Genomic DNA, 15483 nt, shown 5'->3' on the forward strand with positions numbered 1-15483 from the left:
TTTCTTCTTCTTAAAATCTTTTTATACTTTACAAAATATTTTGTTGGTACGTGTGGCTATAGAATTATCATTATTAGGTGGTTTGATTTTTAGTTAAAATGTAATCAGAATTACATTTCACATCTGAACAAACCTTTTTCTTGTCTATTGGAAAAACTCAGTATTTTTGTTGAGTTTACAATTTTTAATGTGTAATTAACTTTTCTTTCGAAATAAAATGAAAATGTAAAAGTTTAGTATTAATGTAAATAAATTCTTGCGATGTTAGTTGATTTTATTGTTTTCACCGGTTTGAATTTGGCGCTGAAAAGAAATCAGCTGCTACAAGGTCACGTGGCATGGTAAAAGCTAGGTTGCTGAAAGCGATCGTTTTTGCGTCTGTAGAGTTTTAACTGAAGAATTTTTGTAATTTATTTTTAGTCTTCTTTTCTAGAAAGATTAAAATATTATCTTACAAGCGTTATTGTAATCAGAGTTGTAATAGAGGTTGTTTGGTAAGAGTAGACGTAAGTTCAAAACACTTGTTCAGCTATAGTTGCTAATCAACAGTCTAAATGTTTATTGTAAACGAAGAATTAATTGGATGTAGTTATGTAAATCTGTTCCTTAGTTCTTGGAAAAAGCAAATCGTTTAGAAAATGAGAAAAAAAAAATATTTGCGGATCCAAACAAAACAGTTTCCATGAGCATGCTAGAGTAACGCATGCGCGAAGCAAAATTTAAAGAATTCTTTTAAGACTAAAATATTTATTCTTGGTAAGTTCCCCCAAGGAGGGCGCTGAAATCTCTATAGTCTATTTCGTGATAACCCCATTTTCATGGATTTTGCGGAAGCTTTGACAAACCTTTTGTAGCTTTAATAGCGTTGCGAAGTGCGTATGTATTGCACCACCGTACCACGTAGTCTACGAAGATAATTTTCACAAAAATGTTGCCAGACGTTTCTCATTCGTAGGTTAGTTAGCGAAACATCAGCGCGTTCTTTCAGTCATTTTATAATCTATTTTGAAAGTGGCCGTAATGGTAGGAAATAAACAGTAATAACGCCAAAAAACCTTCGAAGAAACCCGAGCCAAATGGTTCAGAACGAATAATGAATGTGTACCAGAATGAAAGGTAACAAAACGAAACTGCCATTGTGTCAAAAAATGGGTTTTTAGGTCTACTAAGCCTAGTGTAGGCCAGACTGTAACTAGGGGGTCTATGGCCAAAAGCAAAAGCTTCGTCGTAGGCTTTCCAACTTGCAAGTTGTAATAATTCTATGAAGATCTCCAAGGCCAATGCTCCTTTTTTAAATTGACGGATGTAGGTAGATCTTTTGTAAGGGCTTTTAATTACCTCGCTAAATATTAGAGCTAGCCTGATTTTTTTTGCGTTTCGGAATTTAGCTACGCAATATCAATTACCTAAAAATCTATTATTTAAATGCCCAAACATAAAGATAAAGAAAGGATAAATAACGTTTTGATGTGCTGTATTAGCCTACAATTTTTTATGAGAGAGATCAGATGGGTATATTGTTATCTATATCTGTAGACCTTTTTGGCCTACTCCTTTGTTTTATGTACACAAAAAATGCAACTCCCCTAAGCATAACGTCACAGTAATACAGAAGTAGAATGAGGGGTTCAGCTGCAAAGCATTCTTGCCTCCTGCTGCATTAGTTTACATTCTGCTACTCCTACATTTGTTGGGGAAGAGATTTGGTTATCACTCTTGATTTCTTCAAGCATTTCAGTCTCATGCTAAGTGAGATTATCATATTTAATATAATTATTGAGGTAAATAATAATCAGCTTATTCTATCTATATCAGTTAAAAATTATAAACAAGGTAGATTTCTTATAATAATTTTGGGTGTGAAGCCTCAGTTCTAAACACTTTAGTTTCAAATTACCAACCTGGTTAAAATCCTTTTAAAGTTCTATGTTGAAAAACTATTTTTGGGGACTTGGTCTACTTTGTGTGAAAAAATATCTTCTTTAAAGCTAAATGGTAATGCTTATTTTAATTCCCACTTAGATAATTTGATAGTAGTTACACCCTAAACAAGCAAGTTTATCGCTCATTTTACCATTTCGGCTAATGCGAGATTTCGGTTTTTAACCAATATCAAGTTATTACTCAATATTATTTTATTTTATGCCATGTTACTTGTATATAGACGAGGAAACAAACTTGACGTTCTATCATCAAACAGCACTTAATAGAATGTTTCACATTACAGCTTTAGGTTGTTGCATTTTATTACAACCAACCTTTGTTTACAATTGGTTAATTATTTTGAGTGGTATGTTAATTTACTGAAAAAAAACCTACTCAATAAAAAACTAGGAACTGGGCTTCTTTTTGAACACAATGAATTCAAGTAGTAAAAGTTGTCAGGTTTACAATAATAGATAAGTTCGATTGTATTCTATTAGTAATTGGCATTTTGTTTTTTATGGTTCATAATTCAACCGTACCTCTAGTACATTTTTTATTCTTTAAATGTACTTATTTACCATTTATTTAATGGTATGAGTATATAAGTATTTCTTGAAAGATAGGAATGCTACAAATATGTTGATAAGTATAAGAAAATAGTACAGTTAGATACTTAGATAAGTTGAAATTTTGTTAGACATTTTCTGAGAAAATAGGCCTTTGGCAAAATTTTATTACATTACGAAAAAAACTTATTTTTTTTTTCACAAATTGTACTATTATAAAGCATCAAATTATCGATGAAATGCGGTTATGGTTAAAAATATCATATTCTTTACAAAGGTTAAGAAATTAATAATCTTGTGTATATGATGTCAATTAGCAATTTTGTGATGAAATGTAGGCCATTGATTTAACTTATTTCTTTTGTTTCAACCAAGGGCCATGTGGATGTGGCATAAATACTGGTAAGATTTGTCTATGGACGACCAACCTACCAGTCAGCTAGGGGGGTCCTGCAACACTTCTCTGGAAACAACCTTGAAGGGAGCTAGGTCACCGATCAGGACTAGGTATGTCCAAATATTCCAGTTCTAAATTATTCTCATAATATTTAGCCCTTGTCTTTTTGCATATCATTTGGGTGATATAATACGTCTAATTGGGGTAATCTTTAGGTCTCTTTCAAGACGCTTAGCTAGGGAAGAGCAATATCTTCAAGAACAAAAAGCCAAGAATTCTACCAATAATCAAACATCCACCACCCACAATAGTTCCCTTGATCTTCGAACCAAGAAAGTGAATGCGAATAAGGGTGTAAAAAGAGCTTCTAGCGCCGATAGTGAAGAAGCTCCCATAGAGAAAAAGAGACAGAAATCAAGTAAGGCTAGAAATCATGTTTAAAATATTCTGGTGTTTCATGAAAAAAATTTCTGTCAAAGGAAAACAATTGGAACAACCTACTGCAAAAGTCAATTTGAAAGACCATTTGACAGAATCAGCCCAGAATTTTTTGCAAGACTTCCCACTAAACCAGAGCAAATTTGTCGTTGAAGAAGGTGGCACTAGCTACCCAATTTCTTCTTCGTCGCTCCCCACAGTAGCTTGCGCTGTGGCGCAAAATTACCCTGAAGATCTGAGCACTGCTTCTGCAGAGCTACAGAATTTCAACGCAGAAACTTTGGCTCCAGAAGAAGATAAGGAACAACCCATTAAGCACAAAAGTGGAAAGAAAGATCAAAATTTATCCCGAGGTCATTTTGCAAACAACTACAATTTACATCCTCAATATCCCGGTAAGTTCATTAATTTCCTACAGTTTCTAACAGTAGGAAATTCTTTATTTATTTTGAAACCTCTAAAATAAGGTGGAAGCTCCAGACCAACCCGATATCACGATCAAAACAACGCCCTATTGCATTCTGCCCCATCTTCAAGTAGCTCCTGTAAAGATAGCAATATAGGTGGTAAAAGTAACAGACGCGGTCATAAAAGTGGTAAATCTTACGTCAACCAAAATCATCAAGATTGGTCCTTGATTGGACACCAAAGTGTTGGTTTTAACAAAACTAATCCTTCACATAACTCCAAAGGAGAAGATTTGACTGTAAATAGTTCTTCCTCAATATCTACCGACGTTTCTGCATCGTACTTGGGTTACACTAGACAAGGGTGCAAAAAGAGTGGATTAAGCAGTTGGGCTGCTGGAGATTCAGCCTCGACTAATTCTGTGAGCTCCAGTGGTGCTAGACATTCCAGGTTAGAAAGTTCTTTTTGTTATATAACATAAAGAAAGAAATCCACATGTATTGGTAGGCCTTGGTAAGCAGTTATGAAGTGTAAAAATACATGTACAACTGTCAAGTTTATGGGCTTCAGTTTATCTCCGAAATGCATAGATAATACGGCGTACACTTCACTTTACATGTACTTTGCCTTAGTTATCTTTTAAGTTTGCTGACTCTTGTTTACATATATTAGGCCTTAATTTGAGTTTTCTTTCAAGCTGTTTCTTTCTTTAAAGATCAAATGTTGTAGAATATTTTTTTCCATTTAAATTACCTTTTCCGTTAAACTGACTATTCATAGTCATTACATTTTTCACTTTGACAGATACTCGAAAGTTGGAAGCTTCGCTGAGAGTGTCATAACTCATACCAATTGCGCCTCTTCAGTGCCCGGTCCTTCAGTTCCTTTACCACCTACTGGTAACGCGATAAGCTCCTCAAGTCGCGGTTTTAATAAGAAACACGCTTCTTCCGAACCATCTAAAGCATCAGCCACCCAAGGACTTGATTTAAAAACTAATAATAATAACAGTGGAACCAGTACCGCTCTACACTCTTCGCAAAATAGTACTTCCTCATCACACCAGAATCGAGAGCCTGGTAATTCAAATCAACTGGAAAGCAAGAAAAGCAAAAGCAAGACCACGGGGTCCTGTGCTAGTAGCCGGTAAATTTTTGTCCATAATATTTTGAATTCTTAAGTAGTTTTTTTCCATGTTTATTCATTTCTTTTCGTAGTAGCCGGCGTTCCTCGAGAGTAAGTAAACTCTCTTCCGTGGCGGGTGGTTCGACCAGTGTTGACGGAGGATCTGGAACTGCAGCCGCATCTAGTGGAGGAGTAGGGGGACGTCAGGTGACTTTGAGAAGTCGTAGTGGTGGAATGTCAGGATTGGACACTGGACAAGACGGAGGGGGAACATCCTTTTCCATAAATGGTAATAATTCAGAGTCTTCTGGTGTAATGGGAAGCAATAATGCCACTGCCCACGATGGTTCGGGTAGTGGACGAAATAATTTAACTTCCGGCCTAAGTAGTGGAACCTCGAGTGAGTATCTCCTTTTTGCATTGTATTCTTATTTTGTTTGTTCTGGAATGTATATGTTTTTTTAGGCCTTGGCGCAACTGTAGACAGTGAATCCGATGATAGTGAAATGGGCCGCTTACAGGCTCTCTTAGAAGCTCGTGGTTTACCACCACACCTTTTTGGGGCTTTAGGGCCTCGTATGCAACACTTACTTCATAGATCTATGGGAGCTTCCGCCAGTGAGTTATTTTTTATTTTGTAAAATAGTTATTGCTTTTCCTATTGTGTTATATTTCTTAGTTAATATAATTGAAAATGGTAAATGAAACTTTGTAATTTTTTATTGTGAAGTTAGAGTTCAACATAAAATTAACTAATTGTAATTAGTTTTTGAAACTTCAAAATTTTTTATTATTACATTATTTTAGGTACCAAAGCTCATCAACTTCTTCAAGGGCTACAAGCTGCTGGTGACGAAGGGCAACAACTTCAAGCTGTGATGGAAATGTGCCAGTTGTTGGTAATGGGCAATGAAGATACCCTAACTGGGTTCCCGGTTAAGCAGGTTGTCCCTGCGTTAGTTGCTCTTTTATCCATGGAGCACAACTTCGACATGATGAATCATGCCTGCAGGGCCTTAACTTACATGATGGAAGCCCTACCTCGCTCCTCAGCTGTTGTTGTGGAAGCCATTCCTGTATTTTTAGAGAAAGTAAATTATCAGCCATCATCTTAAATTACCGTCAAATTTCTTGTGTTCTTATTTTAATTTTTATCAGCTACAAGTTATCCAATGCATGGATGTAGCTGAGCAAAGCTTAACCGCTTTGGAGATGTTATCACGACGTCATAGCAAAGCAATATTGCACGCCAGAGGTGTAGCAGCCTGTTTGATGTATCTGGACTTCTTTTCAATAAATGCGCAAAGAGCGGCGTTAGCTATCACGGCTAATTGCTGCCAAAACTTGACTTCCGAAGAATTCCACCTCACTCAGGACTCATTACCTCTACTTAGTGGTCGTTTAACTCATCAAGACAAAAAATCAGTGGAAAGTGTTTGCTTAGCTTTTTCGCGCTTGGTGGATTGTTTCCAAAATGATCCAAAAATTCTACTAGAAATTGCTAATCACGGTTTGCTAACAAATGTACAAAGATTGGTAAGTATCTCTTTTTCTTTTTTTATTTGACAAAAAAGAAATACTTATTTGTTTTCACAGCTGATGGTTAGCCCACCGATAATTAGCTCTGGCACGTTTGTGACCGTTATTCGAATGTTGGCTGTCATGTGCTGTAGCTGTCCCGAGCTAGCGGGTCAACTATTAAAACAAAGTAATTTATATGGAATTCCCTTCGATGACTACACTTTGACCATTTTATTTATAATCCTGCAATTTCTTTTTAGATATAGCAGAAACTCTCCGTTATTTATTATTAGGAACGTCTGACTCTCACTTGGAAGATATCGAAGTAATTTTTTATACTTATTTATTTTTGGTTGGTGAACTAACATAACCTATTTGTAGTTATTACCTCGAAGTCCTCAGGAATTGTTCGAAATTACGTCCCTTATTGGGTAAGTATTGCATTAAACATATTTTGTGAAATAATACACGATGTGGTCTTCGTTTCTTTAGGGAATTAATGCCTCGACTCCCTACTGATGGAATATTCAGTGTTGATCAACTTCTGTCCAAACCTTTGACCACTCAGGCAGATGCTGTTGTCTGGCAGTGGCGCGATGACCGTGGCTTGTGGCACCCGTACGCTGCCATTGACAATAAAATTGTAGAAGCTGCTTATCAATCTGGTGAAGATGAAATCAGTTTATCAACTATGGGTCGCACTTACACGGTTGACTTCAACTCCATGCAACAAATCAATGAAGATACTGGAACAGCCAGGCCAGTTCAGAGAAGGGTCAATAGTATGGCATCTGCCACTTCTGGCAAGTTTTTTACTATTGCTATTGTTTATTGGAGAAACATATGCTTATCATGGTTAAAAATATATATTTTACAGGCTCTACGACAAGCTTAGAAAGCTCGGATTCCCGCGTCAATTGTCTACAAGATAATATAGATATGGCTGCTGCTTGTATCAAATCACTCTTTGCTGTATTGTACGAAGTATACAGCAGTTCAGCTGGGCCAGCGGTTAGGCACAAGTGTCTTCACGCTCTTCTGCGAATGGTTTACTTTGGACCACCTGATCTCTTGAAGAAAGTATTAAAAATTCAAGTTGTTTCCAGTCATGTGGCAGCCATGCTGTCATCTCAAGATCTCCGTATCGTAGTTGGTGCATTACAGATGGCAAACATTCTTATGCAAAAACTACCCGACGTCTTTGGCGTTTATTTTAGCAGAGAAGGTATTTTATCATTATACTTACAATGATTTTCTTTTTAACTTTGTGTCTTTTAGGGGTAATTCATCAGATTATGAACTTGGCAAAGACGGAAACTGAAGCAGAATCTTCAAGTAGTGCCAAACAAATGGTCACTTCTCCAATCACCAGTCTAGAATCTAATGTGATAGTTAGTCCCCAAAGTAATCCTGACCAGAAACTGCCTCAACATCATCGACACAGTGCCACTTCCCAACACTTAACCACCGCATTATCAGTTGCATTAACTGATGTATCTCCATTGTGTAAGTGTTTGTTCTATTATTTACGTTACTAACATGACGCGTTGGGATGACCAAAATTTGGTTCCGGTATTTTCCTTTTAACTGCAAAGGCGCTAACTATTTTGTGTCCTTCGAAAACCACCTTCAACCATTGACAACTGCAGTTGGAAGTCATCATGCTGCTCACTTACCAAATCCAACACAACCTACACCACCCCATCATCAGTATCAGAGTGTTATACAGTCTCCTACACCTTCTGTCATATCCAACCACTCCAGTCACACTCCTCATTCCTCAGCCACGGCGGATCCTTCTTCCATGCAATTTGTTAATAACACAATCTTCTGGGGCTCATCCCCCACCCTTCTGCCCACGGCTGTGGCTCCTTGCAATTCTGTCGGAACATCTGGAACTGGATTGAATCCATTGGCCAATGTAACACCTTCACCGGCTGCAACTGCTGTCTTGGCAGCGTCCTCTTCAGGGGAGGAAGATCATTGCTCAACACTTACTCACATGTAAGTACTTGCCCATTGTAATTCGTAAAATTTTGATATTATGACACAAATTTTGTCTCTATAGGAGGCTTAGTGATGTTTTAAAAAGAAAACGCACACCCAAAAGGAGTAATGCGACTAGTCGTAAAGTTAGAACTGATGAAACCTCCCGCCACCACAATTTCTCCAGCTCTTCAGCAGCTGGATCGGGAAGTGGAGGAGGCCATCACCACCATCATGGCCATCATTCAAGCAACAACAAGAAAATTCTTGATAATGTTAGTCCTGTCTTGGGAAATTCAGTTTTGTCCGTGTCAGCCTCACCAGTAATAACTCATCATTCACTGACTGTCAATTCCGGTGCTAGTTTAATTGTGGGTAGTGGTCCTTCTGCTACTAGTGTCGGTTGGGGAACTCCAAACTCAGTTGGTGCATCTGGAAGTGGAGCCACTTCGCTCTCCGCTGCTGGTAGAGGGAAATTGAGCTCCGCTGCCGCTAAGACTTCAGCCTTCTTGGCTAATTTAAATCCAGCTAGATGGGGCCGTTGGAGTTGTAATTCCCCGTTATCAACCCGCTCTGTTTCTCAGAATTCTATGGGGATTCAAAAATCATCAAGTTGCTCCAATTTGGCTGGAAATAAAATCAAAATCAAATCGTGGATTAAAGATCAAGCCCAAAAGTTTGCTGAAGACTACTTTCCCGATGATAGCCAAGGCAATACAACTCATTCTACGAAGAGCATTTTGAACCGTTTGACTAATGCCTTGGATCAACTGGAGAATGTGGTGATGATTCTGAATTTGATTAGCCTTTTCAGTTAACATCTCGCATTGGCTGCTTCAATAATGCTTTCTTTTAAAATTGAAAATTATCTGCTTGGCAGACTGAAATGCAGCAGCCAATGATCTTCTCATGTTGGCTATTACATGTTAACTGAAAAGACAAATTATTAGTAGCTTAGAATATTTTTAAATGAGTTTTGTTAATTGTTTCTATAGTCCGATGGTGGTCTGAAGGCCTTGGAAGAAGTGAGAATGGTTGTAGTTCACAGTGATATTTCTTCATTTGAAGTTATACACAGTGGATTAGTCAAGAAAGTCTTGCATTTCTTGACCGCTGGTAACAGCCCTGAATGTACAATGAGAGCTGACAGACTTCGTACTTTTCTGCATGTTTTCCTTGGCTCTCCGGTATGTTATTGCAGTTGTTATCTGTTAAATTGTAAACGCTTAAATGTGCTTCTTTTGCAGCTATTCAAAATGTGTCCGTGTGAGCTAGAAAACTTGAATGGCCGTCCTTTCTCAGCGCTTGTTTCTAAGTTGAACTCCTGCGTCAGTCAGTTGGAACAATTTCCAGTCAAAGTTCACGATTTGGGCGCTAATGGTGGTGGCGTTAGAGGCACCAGCGCTCTTAAGTTCCTTAATACTCATCAGCTCAAGTGCAATCTTCAGAGACACCCTTCGTGTTCCAACCTCAAACATTGGAGAGGGGGTCCTGTCATGATAGACCCCCTAGCCCAAGTACAAGCTATTGAAAAGTACCTCGTTATCAGAGGTTATGGAAGAATTAAAGAGGAAGATGATGATGCTAGTGATGAAGAAAATTCCGATGATGATATAGATGATACTATGGTATTTTTTACTGTTTTTTTTACAAAACATCAAACCCAGTTACTTACGCTCTTTTTTGTGTTTTAGGCTGCCATGATGATCAATCATGGTCAAGGACGTCATAAGTTACAATTTATGATTGGCAGTCACGTATTGCCTTACAATATGACAGTTTATCAAGCTGTTAGACAATATAGTTACTCGAGTGGTGGTGGAGCATCCGGTCAAGATGGACATGAAACTGATACAGATTCAGAAAGCCCTGTTGGATATGCTAATATCTGGGTTCAAACGCACACAATCTGGTATCGTCCCGTTGCGGATAATGAGGAGAGTGCTTCGGTCACTGGCAGTACTAGCAGTGCCGTTTCACATCGTAATCAGAGTTCAGCTAGTTTGTCCAATTCCGGAAACACAAGACATGGCAAAGGCGCCAACAGGTCTTCAGCGAAAAAGAAGGATGAATTGTGGAATGGTTCGTTAACAATTTTGTGGGCTTATTTGTTGAGAATGAAGGCTTATATATTTAAAACTTTTAGAAGGCTTAGTTCCTGAAGTTGTGAGCCCATTATCATTATTTCTGAAATCTTCCTTACCTGAAAATGTTACTGTACATGACCCATCTAATGAAGTTATTGCGTTATTACGGGTGTTACATGCCCTAAACAAATATTGGGGATCATTATATGAGGTAATTATATTTTTAGAAAAATTTTGTTTTAATTCTAACAATTTTTTTTTAATGCAAATTATTAGCTTCATGCTTGGAATACTGCAGTTCCACAAACCGAATTTTTGAACAACAAGCTTACAGCTAAAGCTAATAGGCAGTTGCAGGATCCATTGGCTATTGTAACGGGAAATTTACCAGCTTGGCTTTCTCAGATTGCATATGCCTGGTAAATATTTTATATATTAAAATCTGGAAAATTCAGTGTTCATTGCTAATCTCCTCCTACTTTTAGCCCCTTCTTGTTTCCTTTTGAAACGCGTCATTTGTTGTTCTATATAACTTCATTTGACCGAGATAGAGCTTTACAAAGATTATTAGATATGGCTCCTGAGTTAAACAACTCTGACTCAAGTGAAAGAGTGACTCCGAGATTAGACAGAAGAAAAGTATGCTTGCATATTTATTAATTTTTGTAATTGGTAGCCAATATGTTAACAAATTTAATTATTTTAGCGGACTGTATCTAGAGACGATCTGTTAAAACAAGCCGAAATTGTGATGCAAGACTTGGGAAGCTCCAGAGCGCTTTTAGAAATTCAATATGAAAACGAAGTTGGTACTGGTCTTGGCCCAACATTGGAATTTTACGCTCTGGTTTCGCATGAATTGCAAAGAGCTGATCTTGAAATGTGGAGAGGTGAAAAAGTGAATCACAATGAGGGTACGTTTTTCAACCTAGTTCTAAATGGTATTTTTACTTAAATACTTTATCATTATAGGAAGCAATCTACCTCCTGTACAATATGTGCATTCGAAATCCGGGCTATTTCCAATGCCTTTAGGTCGCAGTGCCAAAGTTGGACAGGTCACTAAGATTCGTAGCAAGTTCAAGCTTCTGGGAAAATTCATGGCCAAAGCCTTAATGGATTCCAGGATGGTATTACCTTTTACAATACAATCTTTCCCAAGTTATTTTTATTAATGGTCTCTTTTCAAACTAGTTGGATATTCCGTTAAGTTTACCATTCTACAAATGGCTGTTGGGTCAAGAGCTCAGTCTCAGTTTAACTGATTTGCAACACGTGGATCCTGATTTAGCCAGTTCCATTCGCCAGCTGCAGAAAGTGGCTATTCAAAAGCAAAAACTGGAGCTGGACACTTCTCAAACTCCGTCTAGTCTTAAAGCGGCATTGGAAATTTTAACCCTCGATGGTTGCCCCATTGAAGATCTTAACTTGGATTTTACATTGCCTGGACATGCAAATATTGATCTCAAAAAAGGTGGAAGGGACATCACCGTAAACATTCATAATCTTGAAGAGTATCTCAAAGTACGAAAGACCCAGGAAGAGTTTGTCAAAGCGGGGGCTTATATTTGGTCTTGCTTTATAATTTGTTTAGTTGAGCAGTCACTGGACCTTGAACGAAGGTGTAAGACGTCAAATGGAAATGTTCCGTGAAGGATTTGAATCTGTGTTTCCCCTGACGCGTCTACAACTGTTCTATCCTGAAGAAGTAAGTACCATCTGTAGTGGATCTTATATCCCACTGAAATTAATTTGATCTTAAACTTCTTCAGATGGAGCAACTCTTTTGCGGAAGTAGCCAAAGTCAATGGGATATGAAAACATTGATTGAATGCTGTCGTTCTGATCATGGCTATAATCATGATAGTCGTGCAATCAAATTTCTCTTCGAAGTGCTTTCTAGTTACAAAACTGAAGAGCAAAGACTCTTTTTGCAGTTTGTTACTGGCTCGCCTCGTTTGCCAGTTGGGGGTAAGTAAATATTTGTTTTTAACTCTTTTCTTTGGGAGGAAAGCTTAATTTCTTTATGTTTAGGTTTCAAGAGTTTGTCTCCTCCCTTAACTATTGTGCGCAAAACTTTTGACCCAAGTGAAAATCCAGACATGTATTTACCGTCAGTAATGACTTGCGTGAACTATCTAAAATTACCAGACTATTCAACTGTCGATTCCATGCGCTTAAAGTTGCGCATGGCTGCTAACGAAGGCCAGCATTCTTTCCATTTATCCTAGTTTCAAAGATAATTCTAATTTAATGGCAATTTAGGTAATTATTAACTTCTAAGTAGATAGTTCTTTTTAAGGGGTGAGCTTTTTACAGTGTAGCTTCAATTATCTTGAAAGCGATTAAACCCTTGAAATATTTTTTTTATATATATTCCACTCTCGTATAAGTTAAGAATAGAAATCGTAATTATTTACATTATAATACTGGCGATTCTTTCGATAATATTCTTTGTGTCTAAATAAAAAAACCAAGTTACGCGTAGTGTATTCTTTGTACCATGTTATGGTGGAATAATTTTCAAATATTTCTATATACGTGGGAAAGTCAGAAACTTGTAAAAAGGGTTTTTCATGGCTGTTTAAAGTTTGGTTTTCATCCGTACTCGTAACACAAAGTAAATAGCTGGATTTTTTCCCAAAAATCTAGCGCTTAAAAATTATCTTCAATATCTATTAAGTGTTTATTAGGAATACAAAATATTGCGAGTGATTTATGTGCGCGTAACATTTAAAGTGAAAACTTCTCGGGAAGTTTGAAACTGGTACTTTGAGGAAAAAAACTTAGTGAATATTACTTTTGCGTACAGAATTATCAGTTCTCATAAAAGTGATGTTTGATAAACATGAACATTGAAAGACATAGGTGAAAACACAATACAAAAGAAGTATTTGTAAAATGTGCATTTTGTGTTTTTTATTCGTCGAGTGGTCCATAACTGGTTGCTCAAAACATTTTCTTCTCTCCCCTTTATTATAATCACTGGGTATTATTGCCAGTGGTTTTTAAGTTTATCCCCGCCAAATCATTAAATAATACGTGAATTTGTTTTACATTTATATTGTACGAATGTTAAAAGAAAAGTCATTTTGCAGATAATTTTTCCCAATAGTTTAATTTTTTTTTTTTTTCAATTTGTGTAAAATTACATTAAGAAAGTGAAAAGCAACATTTGCTGATCCTCCCCAATAATATCCCGATTAATACATTTATGGAACTGTGAATTGCAAAATTTGTGCCTTTGGGATTAATTTTGCAAGTTCAAAGCTCCTTAGTTTTATGAGAGGTTTTTATACGAGGTGTAAAATAAAAAAAATTGATAGGAGCCATTATTACAACGGTATCCACCAAAGTTTTGTTCTCCCCAATATGTAGGAAAGAATGTTACTATTGTTTTGAAAATTTAAATAAAAATCCCATCTTTAATAATTAGTAAATTAAGTGAAACAGGCACATTTACATTGTCCAAGATTTTTAATAGAGAATACTGATTTATAAATAACAACTTGGATGAATTAATCACATTTGTTTTATTTCCTGTTTAGTAAGGCAAGTTTGATAGGAAATACCATCCCCTGTTAAAACAGACTCTGACCATGCCCAAAAAAGAGCTTTTTTCCAAGAATAACCAAATATATTGAGAAAGTTATCCTGGAAACCAATATTGTAAATTGTTATACCCTCTCTACGTTCAAACATGGTTTGTCCATTTTTAATTCCTAGAAATTGTCGGCTCAGCATGTAACTAGTCATAATCACTGTTACAATTGATAACGTATTTATACTAATAACAAAGAAACCTATCAAATTTAGAGTGCCCGAGAGAAGGGCAAAATGTGGGGCAATGAACGCTAATACAGCCCACCAGCCAGAACCATTGACAAAGTTCAAGCAATATTCCCAATGATAGAAAACGCAATAGAGAGCACCTTTATCAAATGGAATAAAATTATCAGCCAAGTTGGTTTTTTATGTTACATAAATATCTCTTACCAATTAAAAGGTAAGCTAGAGTCAGAATATAATATCTATGATTAGAATAACCAACGCAGCAACCAGTAAACATGCAATGATGGTCTCTCCTAAGAATGCAAGCATTACACAAAGTACAATGATGAGTTCTCGGTGGAGCATTCAATTCTACAAGAATAATTAAAACGTTACTGGTACCAAGTGGTTTTTTGATGTTTATCTATATTACCGCATATATAACAGTATGTCCATCCTTCTAACAGGACAACTGGAAGATGAAGTTGTTTTCCAGTAACATCAACTCTTTTTAAGTAATAAATATTACCAAAAATATTTAGGAGTATAAATAGGCCAGTAACACAATGAACTACAACTGTGAAGTTTATTTCTTTGTGATAATTGGGTAAAACAATCAAGAGCTCGAAGAAAAAAAAGAAAACAATCGCTCCTGTCATAAATAGGAACAGGCTAAAGTCCCTTTTCGTTTTTGGCAATAAATCTTTCGAATGAAGCGGTAAAGTGTTCATTTTTAATTGAATTTCGTAAATTTCGAGTAATTTAGTACTTAAAAATTTATAATATGATAACGATCAAAAAATTTGCATTGATTTTCTCTATAAAAGTTAAAAAGATATATACGATACCACCTGCCCATCAACATCCATTTTAAATTACTTCGCGTACTACTGAAAAAATAGGCTGGCGGCTCGCCGCTGGACTAATGAATTAGTCCATGGTTCCCAGCGGAAGTCGGAAAAAACTGCCTCCATCGAGCTGGCAGGGCTACCGACATCTAGTTAAAACGTGAAGTTTTAGTGAAAATTGCGCTGTGGTTTTTGACTTGTGGTTTTCAAGATACCAGATATTTTTGCATTATATTGTTTTAAAACAATAATGGATCATGCCTGTAGCTCTAAAAATGTTTCTAAACGAAAGAAAACTAAAGGTGAGCAATATAATCTTGGGATATCTATTGAAATTCCTTATTTCTCACCCTGCCTATGGAGCCGATTTTTCCGACTTCCGGCGCGAACTCAATAAAGGCCGTGATTTC

General features: G+C 36.7%; 2 protein-coding genes across 8 annotated transcripts; one reads left to right on the forward strand and one right to left on the reverse strand.

Moving 5' to 3' along the window:
- Positions 1-737: 737 nt before the first annotated feature.
- Positions 738-13360, forward strand: ctrip (E3 ubiquitin-protein ligase ctrip). 7 transcript variants are annotated; one of them, XM_090168601.1, is made up of 31 exons: positions 864-1116; positions 2868-2999; positions 3105-3307; positions 3369-3722; positions 3795-3923; positions 4020-4185; positions 4540-4881; positions 4953-5260; positions 5326-5478; positions 5668-5951; positions 6019-6396; positions 6457-6568; positions 6642-6706; positions 6763-6812; positions 6874-7184; positions 7259-7606; positions 7660-7887; positions 7977-8385; positions 8450-9149; positions 9363-9554; positions 9615-9995; positions 10062-10449; positions 10514-10665; positions 10731-10873; positions 10940-11093; positions 11161-11368; positions 11427-11584; positions 11649-11978; positions 12049-12162; positions 12227-12425; positions 12489-13360. In XM_090168601.1, the coding sequence occupies exons 2-31, from the start codon at positions 2908-2910 to the stop codon at positions 12683-12685; spliced, it is 7248 nt and encodes a 2415-aa protein (XP_090024727.1). In that variant the 5' UTR covers positions 864-1116; positions 2868-2907; the 3' UTR covers positions 12686-13360. The 7 variants fall into 7 exon arrangements, with proteins under 7 accessions (XP_090024723.1, XP_090024721.1, XP_090024725.1 ...); XM_090168597.1 differs by lacking the exon at positions 864-1116 and adding an exon at positions 738-756 and having other exon boundaries at positions 3795-4185; XM_090168595.1 differs by having other exon boundaries at positions 863-1116; positions 3795-4185.
- A 473-nt stretch (positions 13361-13833) lies between these two features.
- On the reverse strand, positions 13834-15198 carry LOC149952472 (putative palmitoyltransferase ZDHHC24). Its single transcript, XM_090168602.1, has 3 exons — positions 14659-15198; positions 14451-14597; positions 13834-14386 (listed from the first exon to the last, which is right to left on the reverse strand). The coding sequence occupies exons 1-3, from the start codon at positions 14954-14956 to the stop codon at positions 13977-13979; spliced, it is 855 nt and encodes a 284-aa protein (XP_090024728.1). The 5' UTR covers positions 14957-15198; the 3' UTR covers positions 13834-13976.
- Positions 15199-15483: the final 285 nt, after the last annotated feature.

The sequence above is a fragment of the Leiobunum rupestre genome, chromosome 3, assembly GCF_980474605.1.
Source record: "Leiobunum rupestre chromosome 3, qqLeiRupe1.1.hap1, whole genome shotgun sequence".
Classification (NCBI taxonomy): domain Eukaryota; kingdom Metazoa; phylum Arthropoda; class Arachnida; order Opiliones; family Sclerosomatidae; genus Leiobunum; species Leiobunum rupestre.

Coding starts and splice junctions, on each gene's coding strand:
- ctrip (XM_090168597.1), top strand. CDS start 2,908: ATGGACGACCAACCTACCAGTCAGCTAGGGGGGTCCTGCAACACTTCT. Junction 7,185..7,258: donor TATGGCATCTGCCACTTCTG/GCAAGTTTTTTA, acceptor TATATTTTACAG/GCTCTACGACAAGCTTAGAA. Junction 12,163..12,226: donor AACTGTTCTATCCTGAAGAA/GTAAGTACCATC, acceptor AAACTTCTTCAG/ATGGAGCAACTCTTTTGCGG.
- LOC149952472 (XM_090168602.1), bottom strand. CDS start 14,956: ATGAACACTTTACCGCTTCATTCGAAAGATTTATTGCCAAAAACGAAA. Junction 14,598..14,658: donor GACATACTGTTATATATGCG/GTAATATAGATA, acceptor TTATTCTTGTAG/AATTGAATGCTCCACCGAGA. Junction 14,387..14,450: donor TCTAGCTTACCTTTTAATTG/GTAAGAGATATT, acceptor CATTTGATAAAG/GTGCTCTCTATTGCGTTTTC.